Here is a 24,682-nt window from a genome sequence, read left to right as displayed (position 1 = left end):
AATGCTTACTGTAACTTTTTAAATATTTCAGAATTTTATTCTTCATGCCTTCTTATAAGGTTCTGATTTGAATTATATTGGATGCTAATTATTGTACTACAACATTTCATATTGATATTGAATTGGAATATTATTAATCGTTGTTTGTCTTATTTGTGGCTGATTCGGTGGATGACATCTATTTTCATGGGCTAGCAATTCACTTTTCTTCATGAATCCTTTAAGGCAATTTGGCACATCACATTTATAGGGACGTTCGCCTGTAAGAAATGAGTAAAAAATTAGTAATTCTGTTCAAATATGTTCCAGATGAGCAGTAATTAGGTATTGAAGTGCTAAGTTCTAGCCACTTACCTGTATGTCCCCAAAAATGTCGTCTAAGATCAGTCTGAAATAGAATATGATTATGTTAAGCAATTTAAGGATTCTAAGGATGAATCTAAGATTTGATAACAAACCTGATGAGTAAATTCTCGATCACATCCTTCCCAGGTACATTTAAAGGGCTTCTCACCTAAAATTTAGAAATTTCAAACATTTGAGCAACATAAAGTCTATATCTCATACCCGTATGTATTCTAGTATGACAAATCAGCTTATTCTTCTCTCCAAATTCCTTTCCGCACCACTCACACTTAAATTCCTTAATATTGTGATGAATAACTTTAATATGCCGGTGGAGCTGGAAGAGTGTTCGCCAAGACTTTCCAGGACAAATTTCACATGGATACCTGATCTTGTACAAATGTCTCTTCTTGATATGAACACTCATCTCGCCACGTCCTTTAAATTTATTTCCACATAAATCACAGTACCAATATTCATCAGCTGTAAGTTTTTTGTGAGTCTTTTCATGTGTTGATAGATTTCCTTTACTTTTAAGGATCTTGCCGCATATGGAGCATGGAAGAGATTCGACATTTTTCTTCTTATAAGTCAATGTTTTGAGATGTGCTGCACGTATGTGTCTTATTAAATAATACTTGATTGGGAAATCTTTACCGCAAATCTAAAAATGAGGTCTTATCAAGGCTTAGGTCAATCAATATCAATTATGTTACTTACATCACATAAATACATGTCTTTGAAGTCAATGAACGAATGTTTGACTCGTATATGATCATTTAAGCTATGTCTGCTCGTTAAAAATTTATTACAGTATTGGCAATTTATTCCTGTCATTTTCTCTTTAAATATTCCTTCGCCGTCATCATTTTTAGACTTATATGGCTTCTCCTTTTTCTGTTTCTTCTCTGTGTGAGCATTTTTGATGTGGCGATCTAATAAATTAAAATAGAATTCAATGATAATTAAACGACAATTTCAGATTCAAATATTTACCGGTTTTCAAAAATTTGAATTAATACAGCATAAATTTTAAATTTTTGAAAACCGTTAAAATATGAAGTTCATAAGATTGCTATAACTTACTTAAATAATATCTCATTTTAAACAACCGGTCACAATATTCGCACTTAAACATATCAGATTCTTTTAACTTTTGATGGACAGCCCTCATGTGATCTTTCATTGAATGTATTGTTGTAAATGTTTTCAGGCACAAATGACATTGAGATTCTAATTCTGAGTCAGGTTCTACATTTTCATGCTTAATTTTCCTTTTTACTTGACGTTTCTTTTCTGGACAGTCAGTCCTGCTAATATCGTCTGATTTGGCTAGATTTGATAGTTTTACAGTTTCTGCTGCACGATTTTCCTCAATGAGTGCAGCAATATTATCATAAAAGTCCGCATTACTAAACTCGTGAGGTTCTTCTTTTATGGCTTTATAATTATTACAGCCTGAACTAATAATTCTAAGCTCATCATTCCATATGAAAGGCTCAAAATTCAGTAGAAATTTCTTAAAGTGATTTTCTGATTCGATGCATTTCTTCCGGAACTTTGAAGCTTTATTAAGATCTTTTACGCATGCAGAACAGATAAGTGCTGGTGCTTGATGACTCATAAATTCTAAAACCTAAGGAATCAGTTGAATAGACTATGATTAAGTCAATATTTTTCAAATATTTACCTTAGTTCCTGATAATAAGAATATATTTGTGGCTATTTCACTATCCTTCTCGTATATTGGAATAAGCTCATCCTCTCCCTCTTGTAATAGACAAATTCGACATATCCTGAATTCATTATACATCCTGTAAACTGGTTAAATCAATTAAATTTATGTACTATTATGAATTTCTGGGTGTCTTCGATTTAAATAATTGTTTTGTTTCAAAAATTACTCAATCAAAAGTAAACAAACAACAGTTGATTTTCCCCTAAACTTAAAAAATTTGAATTTATAAAACACGTTGGCTTTTGTTCTTGAAAAATAAAAATTTATATCGTGAAATTTTCTCTTTTAAATTAATTAATTAAACAATGTTAAACACGAGTTCTCTCCATGATAAATGCTCTGATAGATGGGTGAGTAATGTTTGCAAACAAACTTGGATACGCAATGCCGCAATCAGTCGCTGGAAGCATAAAAATTCAATTCAGAAAATTGGTAAGTTAGTTATTTTAATAATTTAATTACCTCCTGCAGATATAATTCCGACTTGCATTCCATTGACTACCATCGGTCCACCAGAATCACCTTAAGAATGTATATTGATTTATTGAATTGTCAATTGATTTAATTTTAAGAATTTACCATTGCAACTGTCAAGTCCGGCAGTTCCACCAGCACAGAATTTACTAAAATGGCAATATTAATATACTTATACACTATGTTAACAATTCTTATACTTCAAATTCACTCTCTGTGACCAACGTTCAGAACAATCTCTTTGATTCCAAATTGGTAAATCCAGTTTTTGAAGATTGATTGATAAACTTCCAGATGAAGTCACACCCCATCCAGCGATGGATCTATAATGGAAGTGTAACATGGTGCATAGATTTAGGATTGTACAATTTAGAATATTCCTTACCCGACTAATCCAGCAGGCAGTATTGTATTAAATCCAATCAAACGAATTGGCTGCATATTATCACCTGAGAAGTCTTCAATAGTTCTCACGACAGCTACCTAGAATTCATAATCTTTAACGTGTCAACAAATTAACATTATTTTAGTTACATCAAAATCATAAGTTGGCGCATCATATTGAGGATGAAGGAAGAATTGCTCAGCATGTACAACTTTACCACCAATAAATCTGTTTGCACTGCCACCTTTAAATGACACCATGTCAACAAAAGTTTTATCGTCGAAGCAGTGCTGACGAAAATGAAAAATTATTAGATACGACAAAGTCATGTTTAACAACAAATTAGTCATGCTTACTGCTGCTGTAAGTGCCCATTTTAAGTGAATAATTGATGCACCACATATGTGAAAATCTATGTATCGCATCGACAGAACGTAAGCAAAATTTGAAAAGTCTTTGACGTCTTCACCACCTTTAAAGGTTCAAGAGCTTTAATTAACTTTCGGTTATTAAGAGTATTTCAAAATAGTTACCAAGTATGTAAGGCTGCCAAATCTGTTTTGAGAGAATCTTCAGATCAACTGTAGCTAAACAAAGAATCAACAATAATCCAATTTCCAAATTCTTCATAGTACTTTTCCGTTCAGTTCTGTTTCCTTAATATCCAAAATGTTCTTTTGCTTTCAATAACTAAAATAACAATGACTATTAATAATCACTGAACATTCATATAAATAACAACCAATACAATATTGTTCTAATACAACATTTTATCAAGTATTGTTTTTAGATAAAATTAAACATGGGAGATTTTTGAAAATGCTTCGACATCATTTGATAAGAATTATTCGGAAAAATGAGAATTGGAAAATCTTAATTATTGCTGAGTGTGATTCATATGATTGGTTTTGAGATGATACAGGATTAACATAACCTAAAAAAATCCGGTTCTTAAAATTTTATCAAACTTTAATTTGACTTTGAATTTAGATTTTTTCCAACACCCGAGCATCAAATTTGGCCAACCATCACGATACCGTCAGAACAGCTTTGCTTCTCACCGCGAATACGACCACGCAGCGGTAGCCTAGTACGCTGTGCTGCTCGGAAATTCATATGAAGTCGAGTTCACTTTTCCATCAAAAATCTGCTTTGACTTCGAGCTCTGGATAGTATAAAAAACAATATCCCGAGCAGCACAGGTCGGAATCGATTTCGAGCTCCGATAATTAAGAACCAATAAGGACCTAACTCAGAAAAATGTTCTAAAGCTCTTTAAACTACACAATAAAAGCATTTCATTGATACTTTTATCAATTTCATCACTATGACAAAGTTAAAAGGTAGCTATGAGTAGACATGTTTGTAAAAACGTTAATGATAAGACATTGTATCGTATACAAATGATATACAGGCTACTCTTTTTACATCTATTGTTTCCTCTTACAAAAAGTTAAGAGAGAAACATTTCAAAACTGATAAGAAATTTAGAGTAATTTTTTTTTGAGAAAGTTTATTTTAAAACTTTTTTTTATCAAAGGTTTCATGGCTTCACAAGACAATAGACTGCTTTTTTCTTAAAGGTAAGTTGAAAAATTATTGAGAAAAAAAATTAAAAAATGGCTAATTTTATTTATTTTTAGGTATTTTAAAATTTGTAAAAAAATGATGACAAAAGCATTCATAATTTTCTGCATTCTGTTGCCTATAATTGGAACAATTAATGGATTTATTGTGGATAAAAAACCACATGAAACTCCATGCAAACGTATTCCACCTCGTGATAAAGGTAATGATACCTTCACGCCATACATTTTAAACGGACAACCAGCTGACATCCGAAATTATCCATTTAAATTATCACTTCATATATTCGAAAGATTTGAATGCAGTGCAAGTATAATTTCACCCATATGGAGTCTCACAGCAGGTGACAAACTTTTAATATTGCGTATTGATAACATGTATGTAAAACATATTTATCATCAATTAATCTACATTTAGGACATTGTGTCGAGTCGCGAATTTCACCGGAATATGTGAGTGTAACGTATCATCATTTCCTTGATTTTACAACTCTTTATTTTCACTGATATAGATAACACTTATTGGTGGCACATCAAATCGTGTTGTTGGTGGATACTTATTTAATGTTGAAATTTATCATATTCACCCGAATTACAATCCAGTTACATTAGATTGTGATGCAGCTGTTATGAGAATTCGTGGAGTTTTTTGGGGAATTCCCAATATAAGACCTGTTATTCTAGCTAATGAAGCATGTCGAACTTATGCTGGGTCTGTTGTTAAGCTTGCTGGATGGTAAGTTTTGTTTTTATGTTGGAATTGAACCTTTTAACTATTCAACGTTATTCTAGGGGTTTAAATGAAGTTGGACAATATCCACATGATTTATACGAAATTCATCAAGAAATTATTGACAATGATTCGTGTTATTTGAATTGGGGTGGTGACATTACGGATAGAATGCTTTGTGCAGCTGTTGAAAATGAGGTTGACAGTTGCAGTGGTAAGCTTAAATTTTATCAATTAAATCTATCAATTGACATTGTTTATATTTACCATTTCTTTATCATTTTTTACATAGGTGATTCTGGTAAGACACAATGAAAGAAATGTTCTTTTTAAAATTACATTTGTTCTTTTCATGTCTTTGTTTTAAAGGCGGCGCTGTTCTACAATTTGGTTGTCTTCAAGTCGGTATTATATCTTTCGGTAGTAACATTTGCGGATATCCAATTCCAAGCGTTTTTACTCGTATTGAAAATCCTATGATACGAGGATTTATCAGATACTATACAGGAGTTTAATAGATTATTTTGTTGAAAAAGTTAATTTCGAGCAATGCGAAGCTTTTTAATAGGGATTTGTTATGCTGTCGTTTAATATGGATCAGTGGTGGTGCCGCTAATAATTTTTGGAATGACCACGAACCGTATGCCTTGTAGGGTTTTGGTCGAGGTTTACCATCAAGATGTCCCTCGAAAATAAAAGGCTACCCATCACTGATATTGGTCATTCACTTATTAGCACTAGACAGCAATATAGGTTCTAATTCAAAGAGATGTGTAGCTCGAAAATTTAAATTTAAATATTTCATTTGTTCATAAAATAAAGCTTTTTAGAAAGTTTGTAATTTGAAAGCACTCAAAGGTTCTGATAGCGAATCCATAACTTACAAAATTTTCTTTAACTAATTGCATCATAAGATTTTTTTCTTTAATTTTTCTAAATTTTATTGATCAATTCTTGCTCATTTTTTCAGTTTCATGTTCAAACAGAACAATAAGTAAGTTCATGCACTTAAATTTGATTCTAATTTCTTACACATAAACCGGCACACGATAATTTAAATAAATAACTTCATAAACAAGTGAAATATCAAAAAAAGGTCATTATTAAATTTGACATAATTTTTGGGTAATAAGGAATTCCATCGGGTTTTTAATTCATTTATAATTTAAATTCATAAAATCAATAGCTGGCTGACTTATGAATTTATTATAATTATGCTAATCAACATAAACTTTAAAATTTATGCAAAATTTTTGACTATAAATTGACATGCATTAGAACTTAGTTCTTCAGTTATAGTTTTAACTCCTCCTAGTGCAAATTAAAAGTAAAAAACTTGTGTGAAAATACAAATAAGATAAAAAGTGCCTTAATACAATTGGAAGTTTAACTCAAATATAAATTTTGACATTAAATTTCCAAAATCCATCGTTGTTAATTTAAAGTTTGTGAAGAAAAATTATGGAAGGTTGCCCATCGGTCGAACCTCAACAAAATAAGAAATTATTTTCTCGTGCATATCCATTAACTCCCGAAGATGAAATTGTCATTTCTGGTATTTCTGGAAGATTTCCAAGTTCGAATAACATGCACGATTTTGCTTATAACCTTTATAATAAGGTGGATATGGTTGATGATGATGAAAGACGATGGAAACACACGAACCCTGAGATTCCAAAACGCATGGGAAAAATTTCAAATTTGGAAAAATTCGATGCAACCTTCTTTGGTGTTCATTTCAAGCAAGCTCATACAATGGATCCGCAATGTCGTATGCTTTTAGGTATGTTCTAAGTGATTATTGTTGTGACATAGTGTAAAATTGTGTATTTAAATCCAGAACACGCTTATGAAGCAGTAATTGATGCAGGCGTCAACCCAAAGTCATTGCGAGGCAGTCGGACTGGTGTTTTTATTGGTGCTTGTTTTGCGGAATCTGAGAAAACGTGGTTTTATGAAAAAGTATCTACTGGTGGTTTTGGTATAACTGGGTAAGTTCCAATATAATTACTCAATTAATCCATCAATTTAATTCTATGCTTAATATCTAGGTGTGCTCGTGCTATGTTAGCAAATAGGATCTCTTTTACTTTAGGATTAACAGGACCTTCATTCTTACTGGATACAGCTTGCTCTTCTTCTATGTATGCTCTTGACTGTGCTTTTAACGCTATTCGAAATGGTGAAATTGATGCGGCTATTGTTGGTGGATCTAACTTGTTGCTACATCCTTATGTTACGTTGCAATTTGCTCGGTAAGTTACTGACATTTAGATATGAAAAATCAATACATTGAATTTATGATTTTACAGTTTGGGTGTGTTAGCTCAAAATGGATATTGTCGTCCATTTGATAAGGATGGTTCAGGATATACAAGAGCAGAAGCAATTTGTGTATTATTCATACAAAAAGTTAAAGATGCTAAACGCTTTTATGCTAATCTGTTATATTCAAAGACTAATTGTGATGGTTATAAGGAAGAAGGAATTACTTATCCGAGTGGTAAAATGCAGATGAAATTGTTGAAGGAATTCTACGAGGATATTAACATTGCTCCAAGTTCTGTGGATTATGTTGAAGCTCATAGTACTGGCACGGTCGTTGGTAAGTAAAAATTTCAAGTTCCTTTAAAAGGTTATACTACGTGACCTCTAAAACTTTAGGTGATCCAGAAGAATGCCGTGCTTTAGACATTGTATTTTGTACGGGTCGCGACAAGCCACTTCCTGTCGGTTCAGTAAAGTCAAATATGGGTCATTCAGAAAGTACAGCTGGCGCATGTTCGATTGCTAAAATGATATTATCATATGAGAATCAAAAAATTCCACCAAATATAAATTTTACTGAAGTACGATCTGGATTGGAATCGTTAGAATCGGGACGATTGAGAGTTGTAGCTGAAACGGAAGATCTCACTGGTCCATTGATTAGCGTTAATTCATTTGGATTTGGTGGTGGAAATGCACATGCTTTGTTTAGAGCTAATCCTAAGGAGAAGGTCAATCATGGAATACCAACTGATAAATTACCACGTCTTGTTATATGGTCAAGTAGAACTGAAGAAGGAATTAATACAATTATGGACAGTATTGTTCAAAAACCATTAGATGCTGAGTATGTTGGTCTTTTACATAGCTGTGCAACTGGTGAATCTCATCAAGCAAATATTTATCGTGGATTTGGTGTATTTTCACAAACTGATCAAACTTCAAATGCAACGTGCTTAAATAAAGATGTCAAGCAGTACAGTGCTTTTAAGAGGCCAATGGTGTGGGTTTATTCAGGAATGGGATCTCAATGGTGCACAATGGGTACTGATTTAATGAAAATTCCAATGTTTGCTGAATCTATTGAAAAGAGTCATAACATATTGGCAGAAAAAGGACTTAATTTAAAAGAAATTATTACGTCCTCAGATCCTAATATGTTTGAAAATATTGTGTGCTCATTTGTTGGAATTGCTGCTATTCAAATTGCCCTGACTGACATCCTTAAAGCGTTAGAAATTGAACCTGATTTTATTATTGGACATTCGGTTGGTGAACTTGGTTGTGCATATGCTGATGGATGCTTCACAGCCGAAGAGATGATTCTTTCAGCTTATTCTCGTGGTATGGCAAGTCTTGAAACAAATGTCGTATTTGGATCAATGGCTGCCGTTGGATTGGGATATAAGAAGCTTCGATCAATGGTACCAGAAGGAATTGAAATTGCATGTCACAATTCAGCTGATTCATGTACAATTTCTGGACCGGCTAAAAAAATTGCTGATTATGTTGCGGAACTTAAATCTAAAAATATATTTGCAAAGGAAGTTGCATGCTCAAATATTCCTTATCATAGCAAATATATATCAGAAATGGGACCGAATCTACTCAAACGTCTTACAGAAGTAATCAAGGAACCAAAACAAAGATCAAACAAATGGTTAAGTTCCAGTGTACCTAAAGTTAAGTGGGATCTTCCTGAAGCACAATATTCTTCAGCATATTATCACACAAACAATTTATTGAGCTCAGTTCTGTTTGAAGAAACTTCAAGTCTACTTCCGAGAAATGCACTTACAATTGAAATTGCACCTCATGGTCTACTTCAAGCTATCTTAAGAAAGTCTATGCCAGAAGCTGTGCATGTTGGTCTTACTCAACGTGAGAATAAGAATAACTCTACATTCTTTTTGAGCTCACTTGGATTGTAAGTATTAATTGGTCATGAATAATATGAATTTAGTCTATAAAATTGAATTATTGACGTAGATTGCACGAGAATGGTGTGGACATGGATGTTAGCAAATTATATCCACCTGTAGCTTTTCCTGTATCTCGAGGAACTCCAATGATATCTCCTTTGATAAGATGGGAACACAGTGAAGAATGGTAATTAAACCTTCAAAATTTAATTCAATAAATAGTAAATTCATGCTTAAAATAGGTTTGTAACACGTTTTGAGAGTCAAAAGTCGAATCGCAGTGGCGAACGTCATCTTGTCATTAATTTGTCAGATCAGGAGTTTGATTATATCAATGGACATACTATCGATGGTAAATTATTATAACAATTTTGTTTATTCCTTCAATAATCCTCATTATGATGAATTGCAGGACGAGTTCTGTTCCCAGCAACAGCATACCTTCATTTCGTTTGGGAAACAATTGGTCTTATGATGGGAGTGTATTTCTTTGAAGTTGGTGTCATTTTTGAAGATGTGAAATTTGTAAGAGCTACTGCACTACCCAAAAGTCAAGATGTTGCGCTAATTGTCATGATTCAACACGGAACTGGAAGATTCGAGATCACAGAAGGAACTAGTGTTCTTGCAACAGGCTATGTAAAAATTGTTGATAACGTAAAATTAACTGAAATTGAAAGACCAGAAGATAATGGATATCCAACATTATTAACCAAAGATTTTTACAAGGAATTGCGCCTGCGTGGATATCATTACAACAACTTATTCAAATCAGTTGAACAAGCACGTAGTGATGGAATGATGGGAAGAGTTAAATGGAATGCAAATTGGGTGGCTTTTATGGATTGTTTACTTCAAGTCTTTATTATTGGTCAAGATTCTCGAGCATTATTGCTGCCAACTGGTATTCAAATGCTTTCGATTAATCCTCATATTCATAAGTCATTAGTTCAATCATTTGAAAATGAAGGTATATCATTGGAAGTTATGAGAGATAAGAATAGAAATATTTTACGATGTGGTGGCATAGAAGTTCGTGGATTGCAAGCTAACCCAGTTGCTCGACGTCGTCCTCCAGGCATACCAGTTCTAGAGACTTATCAATTTGTTCCACATCTTCCAACACCATATTTGAATAAAGCTGATATGGCGAGATTCTGTGTTCAATTGGCACTTGAAAATTTGCCTACAACTAAAGTACTTTCTGTTGAAATTGATGCAGATGATGGCAAAGCTCCAATTTCTGATGTATTGGCTGTAGCTTTTGGTGATTTGCCTCTCGTAACTGCTGAAATGAATTATCTCACTTCAAAATCTATGGAACTAGGAAATATAATTGTCAGTGATTCAAAATTGACGACATTCAAAAATACATTTATGGTGATCAGAAGCAACTGCTTAACAGATAAAAGCTTCTTAGATGCGATATCAGGAAATGTTCAAAATGATGGATTCATTATATCAAGAGAAGCAAACGAGATCAATTTATCAGTTCTTAATCAACTTTCATCAAAACATCAATTGATTGCAATTATTCCAACAGAGGATGAAACAATTGTGATGCTTCAATGTCAAAAGAAAATTCCTGGCTATTCACAAAAGGTTATACGTATTACATCTCATAACTTTGATTGGATGGATGAGTTAAGAAAAAATGTCAAAGAAGGACCAGTCTTAGCATATTCAGAAAAGGAAGAATTTTCAGGAATATTGGGACTTGTTAACTGCATAAGAAAGGAACCAAATGGAACTAACCTCAAATGTGTATTCATTGATGACTTTAGATCACCTAAATTTAATGTTGATAATGATTTCTACAAATCATTTTTAAAACAAGGATTAGCAATAAATGTTTTTAAGAACGGTCAATGGGGAAGCTACAGACATTTGCTACTCGAACCCGTAAAGGAAGATGGAAGAAGAATTGATCATTGTTATGCAAACTGCTTAGTTCGTGGAGATCTCTCTTCAATGACTTGGCTACATGGACCCTACAATCATGGTAAACCAGATGGTAATGTTGTTAGACTTCAATATGCATCACTTAATTTCCGGGACGTTATGTTAGCAACAGGAAAATTAACTGCAGAAGTTTTTGGAAGTGGAAGATTAGAACAACAGTGTATTTTAGGATTCGAATACTCAGGAATCGATGAAAGTGGTAAACGTGTCATGGGAATGGTAATTTCTGGGGCTTTAGCAACTCATATTAAAGCAGATGATACATTAATTTGGGATTGTCCTGAAGAGTGGACGCTTGAAGAAGCAGCAACTGTTCCCGTTGTCTATGCAACTGTATATAGCGCATTTTTCTTAACAACAAAAATTGAAAAAGGAAAGTCGATACTCATTCATGCTGGCTCAGGTGGAGTAGGTATTGCTGCTATTCGAGTTGCATTCGCTTATGGACTTGAAGTGTACACTACAGTCAGTACTGAAGAGAAGAAAAACTTCTTGTTAAATGAATTTCCACAACTGAAAAGTGAAAATATTGGAAATTCTCGTGATGTTTCTTTTGAAGACATGATTATGAACCAAACATGCGGTAAAGGTGTTGACTACGTTTTGAACTCATTGGCTGAAGAGAAACTTCAAGCATCAATCAGATGTCTTGGTAAAAGTGGAAAGTTCTTGGAAATTGGCAAATTTGATTTAGCAAATGACACAAAAATTGGTCTTGGTACCTTCTTAAAAGAGATTTCATTCCATTCAGTTTTAGTAGATAATAAATTCCAAGCAGATTATGAAACAAAATTGGTGCTTCAAAGAATGCTTGAAAGAGATATCAAAGCAGGAATAATAAAACCGTTAAAAACTACAGTTTTCAATGCTAACGAAATTGTTGAAGCATTCAGATACCTTGCAAGTGGTAAACATGTGGGAAAAGTTTTACTTCGAATTCGTGAAAATGAAAATGATATTGCGACACTTCCAATAACTGCAATGCCAAGGGCTTATTGCAATTCTTATTATTCATATATAATACCTGGTGGTCTTGGAGGATTTGGCTTAGAATTAGCTGATTGGTTGGTATTGCGAGGATGCAAAAAGCTTGTATTGAGTTCAAGTCGTGGAATCACAAAGCAATATCAAGCATATAGAATAAAAGTTTGGGAAGATTATGGTGTAACCGTCGTGGTCAACACTTCTGATATTTCATCAAAGACTGGTTGTGAAGAACTTATTAGAGAATCAATGAAATTGGGACCTGTTGGTGGTATTTTCAATCTGGCTGTTGTTCTACGTGATAGCATCTTTGAAAATCAAGATGCAACTAAATTTAATGAATCAATGGCACCAAAAGCTGTTGCAACAAAACATTTGGATGAAATTTCTCGAGTTCTATGTCCTGAACTTCAATATTTCGTTGTATTTTCGAGTGTATCTTGTGGTCGTGGTAATGCTGGTCAAAGTAATTATGGTATGGCAAATTCAGTAATGGAAAGAGTTATGGAACAAAGACATAGTCTTGGATTACCAGCAAAGGCAATTCAATGGGGTGCTGTTGGTGAAGTTGGATTGGTTGCTGATATGCAAGAAGATCTTTTGGATATGGAAATCGGTGGAACATTACAACAAAGAATCTCATCATGTTTAGAAGAACTTGATACATTGATGACTGTGAACCAACCAATAGTTGGTAGTATGGTTGTGGCTGAGAAAAAAGCAAAGGTTGGTGCAGGTTTTAGTGTAATTGAAGCTGTTATGAGCATTATGTCAATCCGTGATATGAAATCTGTACCAATGGATTCAACACTATCAGAAATTGGTATGGATTCTTTGATGGGTGTTGAAATTCGTCAAATGCTGGAACGTGAATATGAACTCTTCCTAACACCACAAGACTTACGATCTTTGACATTCAGAAAATTACAAGAACTCACAGCTGCATCAGAAACAGTTGAAGTTGAAAGCTCTAAAGTTAAATTTGCAAGTGATGATGTTCCTGTTGGTGTTGAACTTATGCTTCGTAATTTGGGCGATGAGGAAACATCAAATCAAACTATTTTAAGACTTATGTCAAAAGATAACAGCACTAAGCATACCTCATGTGTTCTTTTAATTCCGGGTATTGAAGGTGTTGCTGGAAATGCATGGAGAAATGTTGCAAGCGCAATTTCCCTACCGACATATATGCTGCAACTCATGAAATCAAACTTTGAAAATATCAGTGATGTCACAAACTTCGTTTATGATGAAATTATGGAGACTGTCTTTGACAAAACAAAAGAAAATTTCTATATTGTAGGTTATTCATTTGGTGCAATTGTTGCTATAGAATTAACAAAAATGTTGGAACGTAGTGGTAAAAAGGGTAAATTATTATTAATAGATGGAGCACCGAAATTCCTTAAAAAATTAGTCGTTGATCAAATGCCAATGGCTGATTCGGATGAAGCTGTACAAACTGTATTATTAGCAGGCATTTTAAGAACTGTCTATCCTGATGAAAAGGCTGACATTCTTCAAATAATGGCTAATAATCCAACATGGGAAGAAAGAGTTGATACACTTATAGAAATGGCTAAGGATCAATATATCTACAGTACGGATTATTTACGTTCAATGGCTAACTGCTTATTCCAAAGAATCAAAATGGTTTTGAATTACAAACATGATCCAAAAGTTATGCTGAAATCACAACTAACATTAATTCGACCAACAGAAATTTCGATTGTTGATGTTGAGGAGGATTATGGACTACATAAAATAACAAATGGAACTGTTTCAATCAAGTATGTTGAGGGCAATCACTTCTCAATGCTTGAAAATCCAAAACTTGTGCAGATAATCAATGAAAATGATCCAGCTTTGGAATCTAAAGCATCATTTAAGAAGCATAACTTGATATAGATGATTCATGCTGTTTCTGGTGACTGGAATTTAGGATTAAGAAATGTTATTGGTGATTGCTAAAGTAATTAGATTAAAATAAAGATTTGACAGTTATTTTTCAAAAACAATTAAAGTTTATTAAGCATTCAGTGATATGATTATTTATAGTGATATATATTGTTATGTAGGACTTTAGGACTTAACACTAAACTAAAACTATGATTACACTATATTAGCTATTTTGGTTAAATGCACTTATTGGGTTTTCAGAGCGTTTAATAATGGAATTTAGATAGAAAACGGAGGAACTTTGGATATATTGTGATTTAAATTAATTAAACGCTCTTAGTGGAATATTGATTAAGTTGCAAGGCTCATTGTTAATAATTGTTCTATAAATCTTCGCTTAAAATATTTCGGAAGTCTTCTGTATCTAACATCGAAAGATGATCTCCATTTACAAATCGTACATCAACAGGATGAGTTGAATATCTAGTTAAGCCATAGTCATTTTCGAGATTCTTCAATGCAGAACTTTGTGGTCGAATCAGTTTAATTTTAACTTTATTTAATAAGCTAAACTCATTTATGTTGAGGTTGTATATCAAGCGAGATCTGTCCAGAATAACTTTAATCATTTCGGCTATATGACTTTCTGAGTAAATTTTTAATCCGTCAATTTCATTTACTAACGCGCTTATTTTCTCGACAAGTGATAATTTTGATTGAAGGATGTGAATAACTTTGGAATTCTCACCGCGCATCGTTCCTTCCACGACTGTTTTAAGAATCAATGTTTCAATAATTTCTTCAAAATTATTAGTAACTAAATGATCTCGGACAAGTGTGTTGAGGAAAATTGGCGATCCATCAATTAATGTAACTTTTGGAACTTTGTGCTGTTGCTCAAGCATTTCTGCAAGTTTAAGGACTATAATCGAACCGAAGGAGTATCCAATGAGATGAATGTCAGCAAATTCGTTGAACAGATTTAAAACTTTTGAATAAATTTCGCTAACAAATTCATTGACTGAAGAGGCATTGGCGATATTTTTGTGCTGGAACATATAAGACGATCCAGTCATTCGTTTGGCTACAAGCTTCCATACATCTCCTCCACATCCTTCAACTCCAGGGAAGAATAGATTCAGTCGATTTGTATTTTTATTTTCAGATAAGCAAATTAAGGTCTCTTTACTGTTGGCTTCATCTCCGAGATTCCTGATTAGCATATGGACACCAAGTTCAGCATCTTTGCCTTTCTCTCCACCTTCTTTACTGCCAACACTTTCAATCAGTTTATTTAGAGTCATTGATCTCAAGTCTTGAGCAGTAATAACGAAATTATATTCTCGTTCAAGTGTTTGCTGAATTTCGACCAACATTAATGAATCCATTCCTAATTCAGCAAGTGTGGTCTCCATTGAAACCGACTTAGCATCACGAATACCCATGATATTAAGAATAACTTCAAACACATTACCAGATTTTGAGGATGCATAGCGTTTCTCAGCTACAACCATACTACCAACTATTGGTTGGTTCACAGTCATCAATGTATCAAGTTCTTCCAAACATGATGAGATTCTTTGTTGTAAAGTTCCACCGATTTCCATGTCCAAAAGATCTTCCTGCAAATCAGCAACCAATCCAACTTCACCAACAGCGCCCCATTGAATTGCCTTTGCTGGTAATCCAAGACTATGTCTTTGTTCCATAACTCTTTCCATCACTGAATTTGCCATACCATAATTACTTTGACCAGCATTACCACGACCACAAGATACACTCGAAAATACAACGAAATATTGAAGTTTAGGACATAGAACTCGAGAAATTTCATCCAAATATTTTGTTGCAACAGCTTTTGGTGCCATTGATTCATTAAATTTAGTTGCATCTTGATTTTCAAAGATGCCATCACGTAGAACAACAGCGAGATTGAAAATACCACCAACTGGACCTAACTCTCTTGCGGCTAGAATAAGTTTTTCGCATCCTTCTTTCGATGTAATATTTGAAGTGTTGACCACGACCGTAACTCCATAAGATTCCCAAGTCTTGATGCGATATGCTTGATAAGGCTTTGTGATACCACGACTTGAACTCAATACAAGATTTTTGCATCCTCGCAATACCAACCAATCGGCTAATTCTAATCCAAATCCTCCGAGACCACCAGGTATTATGTATGTGAATTTAGGATGACAATAAACTCGTGGCAATACTGTAATCGGAAGAGTTGGATTGTCAGTTTCACTTTTACGAATCTGAAGGATAACTTTTCCCATATGTTTTCCACTTGCAAGGAATCTGAATGCTTGCTCGATTTGATTAGCTGGGAAAATATTGGTTTTTAGTGGTTTGATTACTCCAGACTGGATGTCATTCTCTAAAATGCTGCGCAAAACCTGGAATTGAGTTTTAAAGGCATATGTAAATATTCAAATTAATTAAGGATAAATCGAAATTCTTACCATCTTATCAGCATCCAATCCAATCAATACTTTGTCAAGCATAACAGAATGAATGGATATTTCATTCAAGAAACATTCCATTCCAATCTTAGTTCCTTTTTCCATGTCAAACTTGCCAATTTCCAAGAATTTTCCACCTTTTCCAAGACATCTGATTGATGCTTGAAGTTTCTCTTCAGCCAATGAGTTCAAGACGTAATCAACACCTTTACCGCCTGTTCGGTTCATAATCATGTCCTCAAAAGTAACATCACGAGAATTTCCAATATTTTCTCTTTTCAGTTGTGGAAATTCTTTCAACAAGAAGTTCTTCTTCTCTTCTGTACTGACTGTAGTGTACACATCAAGTCCATAAGCAAATGCAACTCGAATTGCTGACAATCCAATACCTCCTGTACCAGCATGAATGAGAATTGATTTTCCACGCTTAATTTGAGCTATGATAAAGAAGGCGTAGTAAACAGTGCCATAAACACAAGGAACAGTAGCTGCTTCTTCAAGAGTCCAATTATCTGGAACTTCCCAGCTTAATAATGGATCTTTAGGTATATAAGAGGCTAAACTTCCTGCAGCTACCATTCCCATAACTCGTTTGTTCTTTCTATCGATTCCAGAATATTCAAAACCTAAAACACAATCCTGTTCGATTCTGCTTTCTACAAAGACATCTGCAGAAATTTTTCCTGTAGCCAACATGACATCTTTGAAGTTTAAGGATGCAAAATGGACACGAACAATATTTTCATCTGATAGTTCTAATGGACCTTGAAGCCATTTTAAGGATGACAAATCTGATTTAACTAATGAATTTCCATAGCAATGACCAAGTGCAGGCTTCTCAACATAGGTTGGATTAATCTTTAGATGCCTAAAGCTGCCCCATTGCTTGCTTCTGTAAACATTAATTGCAAGTCCTAGATTCAACTGATCACTATAAAGTGGATGTTTGAGATCAAATTTAGGAGCTTTTCGATCATCAATAAATACACATCGAACTGTAGTTCCACCAGGTTCTCGACGTAAGCAGTTTACTAATCCAATAAGACCTGATGTTGGTTCATTCTCAGTTAGAAGAATTAGTGGACCCTTTGGAATTAAAGCTTTCACATCTTCAATCCATTTAAATTCAGTGTCCTTTTCAGAAATGTAGTAAATGACTGGATCTTGTTCTTGTTCAGCTTTGACTTTTTGGAATACTGACAAGACTTCATTTTCAGTTCTGATTGTTGAAATTTGTCTCAAAGCTTTGTCTTTGCTCTTACATTCTCCACGAATAACTAAGAATCCACCATCACTTAACTTGTTGGAATAGCTGTTATCCTCACTTGACGTGATTATGATTCCACATTCTTCCTGATCTTCAATTGTTTCATTAAGAACCTTAATATCATCTGTTTCATCTATTGTTCTCGATGATAAATACGTCATGTCTGAAGTGATGAGTGGCAAATCTAACAAGGCATCAAGGATATCCTCAAGAATCATATTCTTATCATTATTTCCATCAATTTCTACAACTTTAACTACAGTTGTTGGATGATTTTCGATATAAAGTTGAGAAAGGACACGACAAGCATCATTCATGCTTAGAATTGTCTTTGGAGAGTTATAAGGAATGAATTCATATGTTTCAAGTACTGGAATACCTGGTGGCTTTCGTCGTCCAACAACACTTGCTTGCATATTTATGATTTCAATGCCACCACATGAAATTGCCTTTAATTCTGGATTAATAAAAGCTTCATAAACTGGCTGAACTCCATCTGGAAATTTAGATAAAATTTCTAAATGCTTTTTGGTATTGATTGTCATTTTTTGAATGCCAGTTGGAAGTATCAATGATCTTGTATCTCTGCCAATAATTTTCAACTGTAACAGACAGTCAAGGAATGCAATCCAGTTTGAATCCCAAAGAATCTTTCCATATTTTCCATCAAAGCTTCCTTCTACAACAGATCTAAACAAGTCATTGTAATGATATCCACGAAGACGAAGTTCCTTATAGAAGTCTCTGCTGGCCAGTAAGGACTTTGGTGAAACATCTGACTTTTTGATGTCTTTCATTCTTGGATTATCAACTTCTGTTATTACACCAGTAACAAGTGAGGATGTTCCTTCAGAAATCTCAAATCTTCCTGTTCCTGGATGAACAACTATTGTGAATTCGATATCTGTCTCATTGGACATTGATGTGGCACGGAGGAATTTAACATCCTCAAACTCAACACTGATGTCGAAATACAAGAGACCCTTCATCATTGCCAATGTTTCCCATGCGAGGAATAAGTAGCCAGTTGCTGGGAAGATGCAACGTCCTGTGAAGTATGAATGAAAGGAATTAAATGATTATGTATTCTGAGTGGAACAGACGACGATTTGTCGACCGTACGTCTAGGTTTCATAAATGTTCAGTTTCTACCTAGACGCTCGGTAGACTAATCGCATCCTGTTGTTCTTGGATAAAAAACAAGTAATTTATATATTCAGGTTTGTAAAGCAAGTCTGACTTGTCTCAAATACAAATTGAAGTACTTACCATCAATACAATGACCTTTAATGAACTCATACTCAAGTTCACCAAGTGATATTGTGACTTTTCTAGACGAGCTCTTTCCATCATCCTTGTCATCAAAGCGCATCACATAATGATCATCGCTATGATCCCACTTTATGTTTGGTGAGATCATTGGTGTTCCACGAGATACAGGAAATTCAACAGGTGGATAAAGTGCTGATACGTTGATGTCAAATCCGTTGCAGAAGATCCTGGGAGATAGAAGTTGAATTAGTTTGTGTTATAAGTTAGCAAGATCAGGATTTCTGGATGTCTTAGTCTTGAGAAGTTGGTAAGGCTGAGACATTTTCTAGTGGCACAATGCGGCAAATTGTCATGACTCTATAAGGGCAACTTCACGTCTTACCGTCAGTACGGTTACGTAATAGTGCCCTAGTGAACACATTGTGCTATTCCGAATCAGAAATCCATGTAATAAGTCCAAGATCAGAAATTCTTGAATTCAATGACAAATGTCTAACTTTGTAAAATTCTAATTTTGTATTCAAAACCTTCAAGAATTCCCTTTCAAATTATAATAACAAATATTTGACATACTTTCCTAAGGCTCCTATGAAAAACTCGTCATTATTACTATTTCCTCGTTGTGTTAATGGAATATTGATGGAGTCAACCATTGACCTTTTTAAAATTGCTTGTAATAATCCATGTGGTGATATTTCAATTAAAATTGCATTCTTTGGTAATTGTGCTAAAGTTTCTTCAAACAGAACTGGATTTACCAAATTGTTGATTTGATATTCAGCTGATGATGATTGATAATATTCAATATGTTGTTGTGATGCTGGAACACTTGATGTAATCCATTTGTTTGATCGCTTTTTGTTTGTCTTGATGACTTCCTTAAGACGTTTGTACAGAATTGGACCCATTTCTTTGATGTAGCTGCTGTGGTAAGGAATATGTGAGCATTCGACTTCCTTTGCAAAGATTTTCTTTTCCTTCAATGAGTCAACAAATGCTGCAATTTTATCAGCAGGTCCTGAAATTGTTGACGATTCTGAGGAATTATGGCAAGCAATTTCAATTCCTTCAGGAACAATGTCCTTCAATTGTGTATATCCTAAACCAACAGCTGCCATTGATCCGTGAATAACTTTTGTCTCCAAACTTACAAGACCTCGAGAATATGCGGAGATAATTGTTTCTTCAGCAGTAAAGCACTCATCAGCATATGCACAACCAAGTTCACCGACTGAATGTCCGATAATAAAGTCAGGCGACAATTCTAAAGCCTTCAAAATGTCAGTCAAGGCTACTTGAATTGCAGCGATTCCAACAAATGAATATAGAATGTTTTCAAATATTTTTGGATCTGACGATGTGATTATTTCCTTCAAATTGAGTCCACGACTTGCTAATAGATTGTGGCTCTTTTCAATCGACGCAGCAAACATTGGAATTTTCATTAAATCTGCGCCCATTTGACACCATTGTGAGCCCATACCAGTATATACCCAAACCATTGGTCTCTTAAATCCACTAAAGTGTTGAGTTTCAGTTTTAACACAAATTGCATTTTCGGTGCCGCTGCCCTTCTTGAAGATACCATAACCTTTATATAAATTAGCATTAACGGATTCACGTTGAGAATTGTGGAGCAGTCCAATATATTCAGCATCAAGTGGATGCTTTGTAACACTATCCATAATTGCTGTGATTGCTTCTTGGGTACGACCTGACCATGTGACAATTCTTGGAACATTATCCTTTGGAATTCCATGATTAATTTTAGTTTTTCCATTAGCTTTAAACAAGGCATGAGCATTAGCACCACCAAAACCAAATGAATTACAAGCGATCATTGGTCCTTTGAGGTCAGTGACTTCTTGTACAACCTTCATCTTTTTATTCGTAATACCTGATATTTCAGGCTTAGGTTCTGTTAAGTTAAGATTTGGAGGAATTTTCATATGTTCTAAGGCAAGGAGAATTTTACTCATTGAACAAACGCCAGCACCAGGTTCTGAAAATTGAGAATGTTACTTTATGGACATTTCATTGGAAATATTGGTAGTTACCTGCATGACCCATATTAGATTTTACAGATCCTATGTATAATGGATCCTTTCGTCCTTTACACATGACATCTTCAATTGCACGACATTCTTCTGGATCACCAACCTATGGAATAGACCATTGTCAATTCCTTTCTTAGAAATTTAGTTGAAGCTTACCTTAGTTCCAGTACAATGAGCTTCAAAATATCCAATATTAGGGTCACTTGGAGAAATTCCAACTTCTTCATAAAAGTTTTTCATCAATTCAGCTTGAAGATGATGACTTGGAAAGTTGATGCCTTCCTCCTTAAATCCATCACAATTAGTCTTTGAATGCATCACAGTAGCATAGACACGCTTAGCATGCTTTCGTTTCTGAAGGAAGAAAATGCAACTTGCTTCAGCTCTTGTGTATCCAGATGCATTTTTGTCAAATGGTCGACAATATCCGTCTCTGGAAACAACACCGAGTCTGATGAATTGAAGCATAATGTGAGGATGAAGACATAAGTTACTTCCACCGACTAAAGCTGCCTCAATTTCACCAGATCTTAACATCTTGTATGCTACATCCAAAGCATACATCGATGAACTACAAGCAGTATCGAGGGTGAAGCTTGGTCCGACAAATCCGAGCGAGAATGAAATGCGATTGGCAAGCATAGCTCTTGCGGACCTGAGGAAGGAAATTTGTGAAATTTGGAAATAAATAAAACAGATTCTAGAACAGACAAGGAGCATGTTCATGAGTATGAACATTAGGTACTCATTTAGGAAAATATGCTGATTGTCTGTTAAGAATTGACTCAACTTACCCAACAATTCCAAGACCATCCTTGGAAAACTTTTCGTATATCCACTTCATTTCCGATTCATTGTAACTGGCACCGATAAAGACACCAACATTCTTTCCCTTTAATGTTTTCGGTGATATTCCAGCATCCAAAATACTTTCGAATGCATGTTCAAGTATGATTCTTCCTTGCGGATCCATCGTACGTGCATGACGATAATTAACACCGAAAAAGGAAGCATCAAACTTTTCAATATCCAAAGTTTTGCCCATACGACGTGGAACTTCAGCATTCGTATGACGCCATCTTGTCTCCTTTTCATCCACCATATCAATTTTATTAAATAGATTATAGCTTAGTTGGTCCAAATTACGTGAATTTGGAAACCGTCCCGACACCCCGGAGATAACAATATCATCACCATTTTCCATTTTTTTCACTGATTTTTCTTAATTTTTTTCAAATTTTTTATAGTCGTTAAAAATTGTTTATAGTTTTTGGTATATCCACAAATAGTTCTTTAATAAGCACAAAAAATAATATCAAATAAATCACAATAAGTCCTCCGATTTTCTATATATTGCACTGGTTAAGACACTTAACAAACGTGTAACTTTCGAAGAAAATTGCAGTGCCTTTTATAGTCGATTGTGAAATTTTTTTTTGGTATTGCAAATTAATCGATTTAAAAATTTAAATAATTAATAAACAAAAAGGTTTTAAAAATTCATACAATGACAGTGTGTACATACTCGGGACATTGCATTAATTAGACACAAATTTAAGAATGAAATTATTTATTTGTTGACTAATATAAACAAAGTGTGTCGCTGCCTTTTTTTGAATGTTGTCAATTTTTTTGTTATTGTATGATGACATTTTATGCAATTTTACGTAGACATTTAATGGAATTACAATATAATAGGGTCAAAATGTGTAGCAATTAATTAAAGTAGCGTGATCGACTTATGAATAATTTTAGTACATTTACTCAATTTGTGCTATTTACATTTGTTCAATATTTTTTTTGTTGCAACATTGTCTAGCGCTGTCAATGACCAAATTTGCTAATTACACCACAAAAAATCAAAGGATTTATTTGATTAAAAATGGAATTGATATGAAAAATAACGTAATTTTGAAAATTAAATTTTAACGGTCATTATAAATTTGAAATATCTGAAAACCTTACAAAATTGTAAGGTTCCGAAAGAAAAATATTAAAAACGTGTTAGCGAGTTAAAATTAAGAAATAAGTGAATTATAGCAAGAAACCGAATAAGTTAACATTAAAAGTTATAAATACTAAGCATAAACAATAGAAGTACATCGAAAAATACTACGAAAATATCGAAAAAACCAACGAAACTTAAGAAAATATAAAGATGTAATAAATAATAACCAATCTCAAAGAATCCTGACCTAAGTTAATAATTTTATCGACGTAAGGATTAGTAAATATACAGAAGATGTGTGAATATATAATGCATTGATATCTCAAGCAGAATTATATTGAAGACACAAATTGGTCAGTAACAAGATTCACAAAATCTGATTTGCATAAACGTTTTTAAAAATCCACTTAGCGGCTCAAAGCAAAGAAATAGGAACAGAACTTGTTTTATCTAAAGTGGTACTTTTAGTAAAAAATCGAGACATATATGAAATTTGTAAATTTATTAGCTTTTTTTTAGAAATAAAAATTGAGACACAGAACAAAACATTTGTGAGAAATTTAAAACAGTGAAAAAAATTCCGGATCTGTCTCGATAAAACTAGTCAGCCTAATTAATAGTGAATTACATTAATTAATTAATTAATTTATTAATGAAAAACTTTGTTTAATTATTAATATTTTTTCTGTACTGCAATTGCACGTGAATTCTTGGCATGTATAGTATTTTTGTAAACAAATTCATAGACACATATGTAGGTTGACAGTCATGATTAACGATTATTTAACTATACAAATCACCTGATTCTTACGTCAAACAAAAAAAGCTTGTCTAGTCGTATGAAAATAAAAAACAAAAAAAACATCAGCTGTTCATACCCTATGATCATATCTATTGATAGTCCTGTAGACTTCAACGAGGGATCCAAATCCACTTCTTAATTCCATGAGATTTTCCATGCTGACCTGTAGCCTTCAAAGATTTTGAATGGCTGTGAGCCGCATTTCAAGGCAAAGTCACTACATATAATTCGAAAAAGGACATGTGAAAAATTTTCCATGCCATTTTTATTTTTGTCTTCAATTTTTTGAAAAATTAAAGGCATTGCCTTTGATCGCTGAAAAAAATTGCCTTTGCGCTGTTGCAATAATTATGTACCAAAGTACTAAACCATTCCGTCACCGAACCATTTCGACTCACCTCTAGTCGCATGAGACAATTATTTTGTTTGTCTTTTCTTTCTAAAAGAGTTGATCGACCTCCAAATTTTTCGGAAACAACAGAAAATCAATTTGTTTTAAAGATGATGACATTCGTAGCTGCGTATTAAATGAGTTACAAGGCTAATTAAGTTAAAAATAGTTTTACGAATGAAAG

At 33.8% G+C, this 24,682-nt stretch overlaps 5 protein-coding genes across 5 annotated transcripts; 2 read left to right on the top strand and 3 right to left on the bottom strand.

The window, feature by feature from the left end:
• Positions 1–11: 11 nt before the first annotated feature.
• Positions 12–2,219, bottom strand: LOC139088068 (zinc finger protein 287-like). The gene is made up of 7 exons (XM_070637095.1): positions 2,036–2,219; positions 1,432–1,981; positions 1,066–1,280; positions 568–1,009; positions 459–514; positions 355–388; positions 12–260 (listed from the first exon to the last, which is right to left on the bottom strand). Exons 1-7 carry the CDS (start codon positions 2,156–2,158, stop codon positions 97–99), a joined length of 1,584 nt encoding a protein of 527 aa, XP_070493196.1. The 5' UTR covers positions 2,159–2,219; the 3' UTR covers positions 12–96.
• Positions 2,220–2,323: 104 nt separating this feature from the next.
• LOC139088098 (trypsin-6-like) lies at positions 2,324–3,643 on the bottom strand. The gene is made up of 8 exons (XM_070637146.1): positions 3,476–3,643; positions 3,299–3,414; positions 3,092–3,232; positions 2,943–3,040; positions 2,758–2,880; positions 2,663–2,706; positions 2,546–2,605; positions 2,324–2,483 (listed from the first exon to the last, which is right to left on the bottom strand). Exons 1-8 carry the CDS (start codon positions 3,570–3,572, stop codon positions 2,392–2,394), a joined length of 771 nt encoding a protein of 256 aa, XP_070493247.1. The 5' UTR covers positions 3,573–3,643; the 3' UTR covers positions 2,324–2,391.
• A 761-nt stretch (positions 3,644–4,404) lies between these two features.
• LOC139088482 (mite allergen Der f 3-like) lies at positions 4,405–6,171 on the top strand. Its single transcript, XM_070637728.1, has 6 exons — positions 4,405–4,525; positions 4,586–4,872; positions 4,947–4,981; positions 5,041–5,264; positions 5,321–5,559; positions 5,628–6,171. Exons 2-6 carry the CDS (start codon positions 4,608–4,610, stop codon positions 5,771–5,773), a joined length of 909 nt encoding a protein of 302 aa, XP_070493829.1. The 5' UTR covers positions 4,405–4,525; positions 4,586–4,607; the 3' UTR covers positions 5,774–6,171.
• A 372-nt stretch (positions 6,172–6,543) lies between these two features.
• On the top strand, positions 6,544–14,348 carry LOC139088924 (fatty acid synthase-like). The gene is made up of 8 exons (XM_070638289.1): positions 6,544–7,041; positions 7,099–7,249; positions 7,310–7,513; positions 7,571–7,863; positions 7,923–9,453; positions 9,516–9,635; positions 9,691–9,800; positions 9,861–14,348. The coding sequence occupies exons 1-8, from the start codon at positions 6,720–6,722 to the stop codon at positions 14,300–14,302; spliced, it is 7,173 nt and encodes a 2,390-aa protein (XP_070494390.1). The 5' UTR covers positions 6,544–6,719; the 3' UTR covers positions 14,303–14,348.
• A 328-nt stretch (positions 14,349–14,676) lies between these two features.
• On the bottom strand, positions 14,677–22,561 carry LOC139088473 (fatty acid synthase-like). Its single transcript, XM_070637716.1, has 7 exons — positions 22,152–22,561; positions 21,514–22,012; positions 21,358–21,460; positions 19,874–21,302; positions 19,298–19,527; positions 16,762–19,076; positions 14,677–16,695 (listed from the first exon to the last, which is right to left on the bottom strand). The coding sequence occupies exons 1-7, from the start codon at positions 22,559–22,561 to the stop codon at positions 14,677–14,679; spliced, it is 7,005 nt and encodes a 2,334-aa protein (XP_070493817.1).
• Positions 22,562–24,682: the final 2,121 nt, after the last annotated feature.

Source organism: Chironomus tepperi, unplaced genomic scaffold (genome assembly GCF_022539635.2).
Source record: "Chironomus tepperi strain 1889 unplaced genomic scaffold, CSIRO-AGI_Ctep_v1 contig_12, whole genome shotgun sequence".
In the NCBI taxonomy this organism is placed as follows: Eukaryota; Metazoa; Arthropoda; class Insecta; order Diptera; family Chironomidae; genus Chironomus; species Chironomus tepperi.
The sequence above is the reverse complement of the archived record's forward strand: the minus strand, read 5'-3'. Positions and strand labels throughout refer to the sequence as shown.